The 12,736-nt window shown below is 34.3% G+C and overlaps 1 protein-coding gene across 1 annotated transcript; it reads right to left on the bottom strand.

The window, feature by feature from the left end:
- Positions 1,463-10,878, bottom strand: LOC109727590 (transmembrane protein 120 homolog). The gene is made up of 10 exons (XM_020257747.1): positions 10,562-10,878; positions 10,406-10,484; positions 10,213-10,307; positions 7,150-7,254; positions 6,966-7,045; positions 5,240-5,330; positions 5,060-5,167; positions 3,238-3,324; positions 2,165-2,233; positions 1,463-2,045 (listed from the first exon to the last, which is right to left on the bottom strand). The coding sequence occupies exons 1-10, from the start codon at positions 10,817-10,819 to the stop codon at positions 1,860-1,862; spliced, it is 1,158 nt and encodes a 385-aa protein (XP_020113336.1). The 5' UTR covers positions 10,820-10,878; the 3' UTR covers positions 1,463-1,859.

Here is a 12,736-nt window from a genome sequence, read left to right as displayed (position 1 = left end):
GGAGGAGAAGAAGGAGGAGGAGGAGGAGATGATGCTGCCGATGGTGGTGGTGGTGGTGGTGGTGGTGATGGTGATGAGGATTGATTAAATTTGAGAGAAGGGGAGAAGGCAAAAAGAGGGGTTGCCGCTCCTCACCCGCGAGGGCTGAGGGAGAGGGAGGGGCTGGTTTCGGCGGACTTGAGCCCATGTTGGATTTGCAGCCGACCAGCTGCTAATTCTGATTTGTTCAAAAGCCAGCTCGTTTTGCTCGAAATTTTATTATTCCTATGAAATTATGCAAGTAATTTTATTATAGTCTGAAATCAAAATTTTATACTTCTTTTTAAACAAATAAAAATTTTGAATGTAAAAATATATAATATTATTTTATAATAAATTAAAATTTGTTAAAATAAAATTAGTGATATTGGATTAAGAAATGCTAAATATCATCTAATCCTTCAGATATCGACTGCACACGCTATATAAGCGATCAAATCTATTTATTTTTTAAAATATTTTTCTTGATAATATACCTTTAATATAATTAATTATATATTTTTTTTGTAAAAAAATTTTTTCAACAACCAGGTATTTCTATTGCCCTCTGAACTTTTGGTAAAGTTTTACTTTACCCCTAAACTCATAAAACAGACATCTAATATTCTAAACTATAATATTTCATCTATATTACCCCTTCCGTTAGTTTTTAATTAACGGAGCTTGGCGAAAAACTGACGAGAAAAGGATAATATGAATAAAATATTAGAGTTTAAAATATTAGAAAGGATAATATGAATGAAATATTAGAATTTAGGATGTTAGTAGATATATATTTTAGGAGTTTCGGAGGTAAAATGAAACTCCGCCAAACGTTCAAAAAATATTTATCCAAAAAAAAATACAAAATAAATAATTTACCTAACTATGAATTATTTTAAATTAGCTACTCAAATTGTTAAAATTTTGATTTTACTATCCACCTGTTTAATTTGAATTAGTCAATGATATTTTGACTTCAAAATTTAAGCTAATCACTTCAATGAATTTACATTTGTAAGAATTACATGAAATATACTAATAATAATCAATAACAATATTGTTGACCAACTCAAATCAAACAAATTAAAATATTGAATAATAAAATTAAAATTTTAAAAGATGAAATAGCAAAATCAAAATGATTCCCAGTACAAATAAGTTTTTATAGGTTCTTACCCAGTTGTCAACTGGATAATACAATCAAATATTCAAGAATGGAATAATATATTAAGCCTCTGAAGTCATTTTCTTGAGGAAATATATTATTCCATATATATATATACACGAAGTTTAAAGTAACCACAAAAACACTACATTGAATAACAGAAACCTTGAGCATCACCAATCAAAAGAATTCAAAGGGCTTCAAAAGTGTTAAAAAAATAATAATAAAAAAAATAAAAAAATAAAAAAGCAGAAAACAAAAAAAAAAAATTGAGAGGAATAAAAAAGAAACACTTCAGTCGATAATGTTCTAGTAAACTTCACAAGATAGGCCGCGATTCATATGCGTCTAATATTTCAGAAAAAAAAATTAAAAAAAAATTATCCAAACTACAAATACTATGTTCTATCCAACCTTGCCCTCCGCAAGGGAAAGATGAATTTGTTGGGCGATTGTTAGAGAGAGAGAGAGAGAGAGAGAGAGAGATTTAAATTATTATCGACTACGGTCCCAGATGTGGAGACCATCCACTACCTCACTGTAGTACATATGATATGAATAGCAAACCCATAACAAAAAAATAATGCTTTACAAGGATGATTATATTAGCAACAGAGAGAACCACGAAGAAGAGATTCAGAAAGGCCATAAGGGGAAATTCCTCTTCGTTAAATCACGCTTCTTTGGACGATTTTGACGTCGGCGACGGTCCCGTCGGGGACGTGCACTGATCGAAGTCCTGCTTGCTCTTGGTCCTCTTCATCTTCGCCTTGAACCTTGACTTCGCCATCAGCGTCTGCACCGTGTTGGCGAAGTTGCCCACCGCCATCACCACGAGCAAGATGCCGCACGCTATGACCTGAGAATTTGCGCCCCCACCAAAAAGGCGTAGTCGAGTGAGTAAGAGAAGAGAACTAGAGTTTGAAACAACCATATTATATGAACACAGCAGAATGAATGAGGGCTTTCGTATCTTGCCTGCCATTCAGGGCTGACGCCGTCCAGAGCTGTACGAAGCAGTAATAATCCAACATATGCCTCAAAACCCTGGGAAAAAAAAAAAAATTTGAAATGCCCATAAAGGAGTGATAAAACTCTTATGAGTTATGCGGTTTATTGCTTAGTGCAAATGAGACTTGGAAGAAAACATTCAAAAGCTATCTATACCCTAAGAAGTATAGCTACTTCTACTTTGTTAGTATTTGGCTTTTAAGTCTTATTAGTTGGGATAATTGCACGTTTGGTTCGCACTATGAAAAATTACTAGAGTAAAAAGATATTCGAGAATCTTATTCCTATTCATTCTATTACTAAGAATGTAGTATTTCAGTGTTTGGTTCGTACGCTCATATTATTTAGTCATGTTATTTAAGATTAGGAAAAATATACAATTTATTTATTTATTTATTTATTTAATTTTAAATAATACTATAAAAAATTTTAGCATCTTTTTTAAACAAAGAGAGAGAATATAGGTTAGAAAGAGAGAGCATAATTAAAAAACTAGAAAGAGAAATAGAGTCAAGGTTAGAGAGAATGAAAGGGTTGAGATTTTAGAAAAAGAGGGGGAGAAATAGCTTAATTTAGAGAGAGAGAAAAAGAATTGAAGTTTACAAAGAAAAAGATAAGTTTAGAGAGAGATATAAGGTTAGAGTGTAAAGAAAAATAATACCAACTAGCCGACAGGTGGGAAGAAAAAAAAAAAGATTAGACATATTATAACTACTCCAATCCACTAATATAAGGATACCTACCCTCCCTCAAAGAAATAAGATTAGTACTTTGGGATAAATCTCATTCCCAAGTAAATCCAGTATTACCAACAAGATTACTTAGTGCGTTTAGCCAAATACCGTCGTATTTTTTTATTCCTATTGGATTACTAGGAATCTTAAAAAGATAGCGCGAACCAAACGCACCCTTAGTGAAAACTGAAAAGAGTAGCATCATATGATTCATATTAAACTGGTATTGATAGGGACATCGGTTTAAAACTACAGGAACCAACTATGATAACTGGAATTTAATTGGTTAAGATTTTGGTTGCATACCTGCAGAACAAAAAGAATGGGGCATAGCAGCCACAACTGCCCTTCGACACCAGCAGTTTCTCCCCACACAACATCCATTCTCTTCGCCTGCATACAAACAGTGAGATGAAGATCAAAACCAAGAAAAATATCCACGAGAGTAGAAGAGTCCCACTACGCGCCATCACGAAGCAACACAAAGAACAGCTGCTTAACCAAACATTTACTTATTAGCCAACTATTAAATTGCCTTAAAATCATTAAACATGCAGGAAGATATAGTGAACAAAGAGGAAATCTTTTTAAAAATGACCAAATACAGGACATCAAGTTTTCACTTGAGCACGTCGACACATATGCGTGCATACATGCGCCTGCACAAACGCACGCACGCACGCATGCACACCAACAACTACACCGCCGCCATCTACCATGCTCCACCCCCACCTATGCACATGCAAGCGCTCATGCAAGCAGGCGTGCAAGCACAAGTACACATGTGCACACATACACGTGCATACCCACACACAGTCAGAATATTACTTGCGAATAAACTAATTAAAAGACTCAATTTTTTTTTAAAAAAGGGCAAAAAAAAAAAATCTGTACTTGAACCCCTATCTCACTTAAACCCTACATTTTCAATCGCTCCAATTTCAACCTTGCATTTTAATGATGTCTGAAATAGAACAAAACTATTGTTAATTCCATGCAGAACTTCACAGAAACGACCTTGCATTTGTCAATTTCACCGCCAGAAATGAAATGAAGCGGAAAGAGGTACATATAGAAGCTTTACGTTGCATATTCTTCATTCCAGAGCAACCTTCTCTCCGATTTATATAACTAAAGACCGTCCCTCCAACCACCACCACCCCAAAACCCTCTTGCAGGGTCAGAGCAAAAGTACGAATAGAAGCTTTATGTTGCATATTCTTCATTCAAAAGCAGCCTTCTCTCCGATGTGTGTAACTAAAGAAACAGTCAAATCACTTCACAGCAATGGATCCTAATTGATAATGTATTGCTAATGCTGACCACTATGCTGTATCCTTCAGGCTTGCCTATTTCTAGAGGCGAAGCAAGCTACTATAAAGAAGCAACTGTGGAAACAGTACGTTGCTTTATTCTTCCTATCATTAACCAGATGCCACACTTCATGCACCTTCTTTATGCGGGCAGAATTGAAGTTTCCTATGTCAGAAAATATCCATAGTTGAGTCTCTAACAACCAGCAATCATATATAGATAAATTGTACTTTATTGGTAGATGCGTATACTCCTGCTTTTGTGAGGCGGTCTATGAAGTTTCTAAGGAGATCCTTCACAAACAATAAACTTGTACTATTTTTTTTATAATGCTTATTTTGACTTTTGGTTGTCATTAGTAAACATAGAATGAAGAGGCACCCAATTTCTGATATTCAAGTTCCAAAATGAGGGTAAATCTCCTTTGAGATAGTTGCTATCTCAAAAAATAGCTACATGCTGGAATTAGAAACTGCATACAATCCCCTGGTCTCCTCTAATACAGCTTCCCCTCCTTGCTTTCCTTTCACCGTTGTGGAGAAGGCATTGCTCAATTCTTTTGGTGAACCATGAATTTTATGTCGAAACTTGAACAGCAGATAGAATTTAACTCAGACAGCATAAGGCTAGGCAGTAGCGCCACTACAATTTTATGACATATAAACTATGAGAAACTATTCAGGGAAAAGTACGAGTCTAGAACAGGATAAATGGCATTGCAAAGAAGCTTTAACAGATGAATATATTTTGCACAAAACAATTATTTGCATAAGCAAAAACTAGTTCACTATGCACGAGAAATTTAGAATACTACCTTTCCTAGAGCAATGCGAGTATATAATCTTTGCCGCTGGTATCTGTTTTGGAGAAGCATTGCAACACCTTGCATTATAGCCCACGCCAGAAAAAGCTGTACTCCTCTCTGCAGAAAAGCCAAAGTGTGGGTTTAAGACCTCAAGGACCATTATGAAGAGGAAAACAAGGAAACAAGTACCTGCTTGTTGGCACAATCAGGTTGTGTCTTTATCTCCCATGTAAGACTTATAACCGCCATCAACATGGCACAATAGTGATGGTATATCCACCTCGAAAATAAAAGCATATTTAAGAGATGCGGACAAGGTGCATAGCAAAAATATTTGGAGTCAAACCCATCACAAAGAAGAAATATTTAACTCATTCCGAGTATTGCCACAACATGTTTTTAGAAAAAGAAAAAAAAAAGAAAAAAAATGCTTTACAAATACAGATCTACTAAAAGAAAGTCAGTGCTGCTGAAGCTGTTCTTTCAGCGTGTGACAACAAACTGTAAATGAAGAAGAACCATCAAATCTCAAGGACCATGTTACCATAAGGCTTCAAGTCCAATAGATTTATAGGTACTGAAAAAGTCCAGGGTAGAGTTTTACCAGTCAATCAAAATAAAGTTTTTGTAGCTTAGTGTCACAACGAAAATAATAAGTATTCTGCTCCTGATGGAAAACATGATATAACATAGTTTGGCAGTCATTTATTAAAAACTTTAGATACTATATGTAAAATTGATATCTGCAGTCATGTATCTAACATCAAGAATTAGTGCACCCTTTCATTTTCTTGCATCCTTTTGTTGACTTAACTTTCCAACAATTATTGTTTTCCAACCCTTTGATCATCATTTAAAAGATGAACCACCAGCATGATCTTATTTCATGCATTCTGAAAATCATGTATAAACCGCTGTGTGTAAATTACAGCATTCAGATTGCTTTCGCGTAAACATCTTGTGAGATGCTTTTACGAAAGACGAGTATGGCCCAACGCCCATGCTGCACTGCATACGACTGCATAATCAAACTGGGCCTCATTAGTTACAAGGCACCAATATATATAAGGCAGTATATAAATTGTATAACGAAATTGTTGATTTAACATTGTATCAAAGTTAATATTGTATGCTTAGAAACCTAATTATCTATACAATCTCAAGTAGTTTGAGTTTAATTCAAAATTGAAATAGCTGGCAATTTAGCCAACATTGAGCTTGTCGGATCTCTCATGTTTGGCCTTGTTAAAACCTTATGTGAATCCAATCACTCTGGATTGATGCTGCGCTGACTGCATGGATTAACCTAGCAGCAGTTTCTATACCATTTACTCTTAACACAAATGAGGCACAGTTTGTAATAGATAGAGTAGAAGGGGAATACTCCGTGTAGAAGGGGAATACTCCGTTATATTACCATTCTACTGATTCAAATGCACAAAGGCATAGAGGATGTCCTCTCATACTGCTTAGAACTACACAAATACCACAATGATGACAAAAAAAAAGGCGCATATGTATCAAATAGAATATTAAAGTATATTAAAGAAGTATATTATCTTAAAAGAGGAAATGACAATGACGAGCACATAATCATATCGAGCTTCCAATCGTTTTGCCAAGGGTAGTACAGCCAGGGGTGGTACCATCATAGCAAAGTCATAGCAATATTCGGCTATGACAGGAGAATTCATGAAAAATGTTATTTCTATCTTAGCTTCAACCCTTTCCATCTATGCTCTGGATGACATTTAAACAAAACTTATCAGGAATCAGATGACTTCTCCATTATCAGAATATAGCAAGTTGAGAAATCATATCAAAGGTCATCTGTCTAAACTTGATTAGCGTGTACTAAGCTAGATGATCACAAATAGTAAACTAAATAATTGCAGAAATAACCATATTCACTTACCAAGGACGTATGTCACTTCCATTTACTCTCAATATGTTTTCCCGCAAAGCTAAGCTTGTGTAGAGGAATAAGAGCCAAGCCTGTCAAAAATGAAAAACCAGACTCTTTACTACTGCAGTTACTCATTGGGAACTAGAACCCTACATATGGTGTGACTAGAAAGCTTGTAGCTTCAGGAGTTCACCTGATATAACTGAACTGGCAATGCCGGAAGGCACCCGTTCCAAACCGAAGACCTTAAGAGAAGTAGAGCAGATGGAAACAGAAGAAACAAAAAAGCGGTTCTATCCTGCCAACAACAAATTTGATGTCAAGTAATGGAACACTAGTGCAGGGCCCGCGCTTCGCAGCGGATAGATAGTATTTCAATTACTCAACATATATAATTATTAAAATTTTAAGATTAAAAAATTATAACTAACTAAAAATATTATAAAATAGTGTTATGTACATTAAAAAAAATATAACTTTTTTATTAATAAATTCTTAATTTTTAAATAGTTACATTATTCCAACAACTTAATATAAATTTATATTTGATACATAATTTAGAGTCGGTGCACGGTGTAATTATAACAGGAGTGCAGGATCCCAATCGGGCCTTTCTAAAGTATGGCACAACCACTAAGATCGAATTTTCTATCTCTTATACAATCCTAGCCGTCTAATAGATCTAACTTCATTCATCATAAAAAAAGTAACTCTCTCTATATATATATAAGTAAATGGCCAATAATATTAGTATTAAATAATTAAAATTATTAATACATAATATGATAGATACATATTAATGATATTTCATTAAGCAATTTGATCACCATATTTGTTTAAAAAAACATTTGGAACAATTGTCACGGGTCGTACTAATTTGAAGACCAAAAGTGTAATTATTCCAAATGAAGATAGAGTTGAGCATCGATCGGTTTTGTTCAATTAGTAATTTTATTCGATGTTAAACTATGTAACAAATTTTATAATGCCTAATTGTTAAAATTAGAAGTCGACCAATCATATTTTGAATATTCAAAAAATTATAGATGTAAAATTGATCGCTCATCAGATTGCAATATAATATTAAAGTTTTATATTAAAATCAAAATAAAATCGTATAAAATTTGTCTAAACTATGAATCATTTTGAATCATCTATTCAACCTTTTAAAATTTTATTTTTATTATCAAACCATTCAATATGTTAGATTTTAAAATTCATGTATAAAAATTATATATTTTAAATTTTATAATAAAAAAAATTAGATTGGATAAAAAAAAAAAACTCAATCCCTAAAAAAAATAAAAAAAAAAAAACCTGAACTAGAATCCCGATCAAATCATAGATTCGAGGCTTTATACAACATCCAGCAATTCCGAGTAATAATCACAACAAGTANCAGAGGAGACTCTGCTTTCATATATTTATATAGATGGTAGTCCAAGATAAACTTATGTACGCTATATCAAAAGTTGCTTATGATGGTTATAGTGTTGTCATCAGGTCTGTTACGCTGCAGTATTTCCATCCCATGCATGATTACATATCCCTGCTGGGAACTCTAGTTTAAGGTGTAACCCTTCTTTGTTTGCTTCACAATAGTGTGAATGGGAGTTAACAATAAAAGTACGCTGCCTAGCCTACGGGTCAGTGCAATTCCATCTGACCCATGGATTTGACATTCCGAGGGTACAGGAACTCATGGGAAAAATTGGGCTAAACAACTCTAAGTAGGGATTCTAGAAAGCCTCGATGTGTTCGATAGAATAGTGAGATATTTACCACTAACTCAACTTTAGTTTAAGATATACATATAGTACTTCATTACTACTCGTGTATTGGACAAGAACAGCAAAATAAAGGCATATGCACGATTTTTGAATTAATCAGTTCACAAAGGGCATACGAAAACTTATAGCACTTAAATAAGAAGTCATGAATTTCATCCCACGAAGTACTATCAAGCTTGCAAGTTGCAATGCTAAATCTTGAGATTATGTGCCAACACTAAAGTAGGTCGAAAAAGTTGCTAGACTGCCTACACAGAAATGACAGTCAGAACCTTGAAGGCCTCAGTGATATGCATAGGCAACGAGACAAGCAACCACCTTAGAATGCCTCTAAAACGCATTCAGTTCTATATATCAATATAACAAAATATGATTTCCAGAGATAGACATACAGTCATAAAGTAACCATAAAACAAAATATTATAGGGAATGTATGTCTGAAAAAAGTTAAAAAGAACCAAATATCAGTGTCAAAGGCAAAAACGAATCTTTTGTTATTACACAGAATATTTTCATGAAAGTTCTTTACTCACAAACCTACAAAGGCACTCTTTATGATATAAAAATATTTTCTATTCGTCTTTAGTATTTGTTAGTTATATATCATGTAAACTACTTGTTTAAGAAGGATATTATGGTTTTCCATACATAGCCAAATCTTCTTTTAAGTATTATAAGATCATCCTAGCTTTATGGCATACTAGATTAAAGAGTATTAAGTTCCTTACAATCACAGGCATTTAAATAACAACTACACAAATAATAATATAGACGGAATTTTGGGCATGATTTTTTTAGAAGGGTGAAGTCAGGGGTAGGTTGTGGGTGGCAAGCAGTAGGGAATAGGGGGCTAAGAAGTGAGAATACTTGACGTTGTTCCTAGCAACCTATTAACGAACCAAATAGTGTTATGAGCAACAATTTACTTGGAGTGTTCTGATCCCGTTAGCAACAGGAGACCAGTTTATTTAACAAACCAAATAGTCTTGTACTCTGCGGTGAAGACTACCTACGATATTCATTATTTCAATTTCTCCAGAATGAAGCATCTTACAAAAAGAAATTCCTTGAACAGACTTCTGAGATAAAACCCCAACGAAGCACTTATTTGATGCAGCGCATCATATTCTGGCACCACTGACATAGAATATGTTCAATAGCACAAAGGAATTTAGGGAAGCCATAAGGAATCAGAACTGGTCATAGAAGTAAAACTTAGCTTATCCATCTCCTGATAGGAACACAACACTAACAATAATAGTTGCATATGCTAATGCCCCCCAAATTAGCAATGCTCAACTTCTATCTATCCTTTACCTCCAAGGGTGAAAATGATATTAACACCGAACTAATCACTAGGACTTGCAATTATCAACAAACTAGCATATCTACACCCACCTTCCACGGAGCAAGTAATAACACGACCTTGCTTTCGATCTCTATAGTGAATTAGAGTCAGAGTATACCCTATAGCTGTTGTACTCTTCCTTCACTTTGAGCTGCACCTCCTTCCTCGTCGCCCGCACATTCACCGGTCCAAGGAACATCTTCAAGAAACGTCCTATACAAATTCCCCAGAAAACGGAGTCCCCACACACAATTTACCAATCAAAAACCCTAAGAAACCTGAAAAATCCCGAAACTAAACACAAAACGCACCATGAGCCTTGCTCGGAAGCAGCGACGCCACATCCCCCTCGCTGAGTATACACCTCGCGCGGTACAATTCCTCGTCGATCTGAGCAAATCGCATCGAATTAGGGTTTCGGAAACCGGAGACAGATTCAGAGAGGAAGGGATCGCGACGACACCGACCTTATCCGCGATCCTCGGATCGAGTCCTCCTCCTCCTCCTCCTCCTCCGCCGTCGCCGCCGCCGCCCTTTTTGGCGGCGAAATCGAGGGAGCTCTGGAGGCGGCGGAGGTCGGAGTCGAGGGCGAGCGCGCGCTTGCGGAGCGCCTCCTCTTCCGTCCACGTCCGCGAGATGTGGGCGGCGGCGGCCTCCTGGAGCTCGCGCGCCCGCTCCGCCGCGCGCGCCGCCTCCTCCAAGAGCGCGCTCGCGTCCCCCGCCATTGTCTCCCTCCTCCTCCTCCTCCTCCTCCTCCTCTTCAAGGAGAGAGAGAGAGAAATAACGAGAGAGAGAGAGAGAGGTTTTTTTTCTTTTTTTTTATTTGGGGGTGTAGTGAGCGAGCGTGCCGTGTATTTTAATGTGGATGTGGATGTGGATGTGTATGTGTATGTGTGTGCGCGCTCCGGGGTCGGTGGAAAATGAGGAACTATTCCGTGTACCGGGTTCACCACGTGGATTGGTGGACCGAATACTATTTTCCTTCTATTTAGGCTTAGTTTGATATTGAGCCCTATCTAATGAAAAAGCATATAACGATATTCTTCTGCGTTCTCTAATGAGACCGCAGAAAATATATCATAATCGACTTATCGCGATATGCAGAACACAATATTACATACAAAAATAAATAGAATATTTTTTCAACGTACTTTCTTACCACACGTAACGTAATCTCCCCGCAATTCCAAACGAAGCCTTAACCTTTGATTCTTTGAGCCTGGCTATTATACTATTGATAGTACCAAGCGGTTGGCATTATCGAGTTTTTCATCATTAGATATATCCTTTTGACTATTTTCATCTGTTAGATCATACTATTCAATCAATAACCCATTCAATCCCGAAAGACCACTATCATTATAACCTTATATCCCTTCATCCAAAGGTTGAAAATTTAATAGTACTAATGACTTGGTGCTATTAATAGTATCGCAGTCTAATTCTGAATTCTTTTGACAAGCGTAAAAAATCTCAATTGTATCTAACGTATTTAGCTAAACGTAACAATAGGAGAATTTTTTATTATAATTGTAACTAGAAAAGTTTTGTTTTTTTACTTTTCCAAAAAAAATTGTTGTTTATTATTTTCTACGACATGATTTATTTTATTTTAAAAAATAATTTGAAGGCGGAATATGATATTTTCATCATAAATTTTTAATCAAATTCCTTATATATTTTTAAGTAAATCAAAGAAATATATCGAGCAAGATTGGTATTCAAAGTCTTAAGTTCACAGCTTAATTGCTTCAGCATTTAAAAATAGATTTTCACGAAAAATATTTTTTTCCGTAGTTTTATCCTTATAAATATTTTTCAAAATTAAAAAAACATTGCTTTCTTATAAAATCTAAAAAAATAAAAAAATTATTTTTTTAGAAAACAAACAAATAAAAATATTTTTCCAATTATCTAAAATGACAAATAGTCTGATTAAAGATAATATAGGAAATATATAGAAGTAATAAAAAAATGAATTAACCACACTATACTAAACTGCATTTTAGTGTTATATTTATTTGCTACAGTATACTATTTTTTTTAAAGAGGCTATTATATTATTATATTTTATCAATGCACTATATTTTAGATTTGTTTTTATTTATATATTGTACTATTTTATTTTCTTATAAATAATACCAAACTATATTTTTCTCGCTAATCTCTCTATTATGATTAACAAATTATTATTGATTAACAAATTTATTATTTTAGACAAAATCTAATAATTTTATTAAGAGATATGGTTAAATAGTAGAAAAATGTAACATGAATCTTCATGATAGACCAATTAAAAATTTTTATTTTCTAATTATTTTTATGTATTTTATTATTGTTTATATCAAAATGAGCTGAATATATACTCTATCATTTTTAACCAGTATTTTTTAACAGTTTTTATTTAAAATTATAGATATATTATTTGTAATGAAGGGATTGAATAAAAATGATAGTTGAGTCGTGCCTTTGTAAGAAAAAAAAAAAAAAATACAGTGTGTGAAGTGAGAAAAAAAAATGCAAAACACAATATAATATAGTGCAATTAAGCCAATAAAATCTTTTAGTTTTTATATTTTTATGTAAGATGAAATATAAAAATGGATACTATATTTTGTACAATTATTACACAAAAGTGCCTC

Source organism: Ananas comosus, linkage group 22 (genome assembly GCF_001540865.1).
Source record: "Ananas comosus cultivar F153 linkage group 22, ASM154086v1, whole genome shotgun sequence".
Taxonomy (NCBI): domain Eukaryota; kingdom Viridiplantae; phylum Streptophyta; class Magnoliopsida; order Poales; family Bromeliaceae; genus Ananas; species Ananas comosus.
The sequence above is the reverse complement of the archived record's forward strand: the minus strand, read 5'-3'. Positions and strand labels throughout refer to the sequence as shown.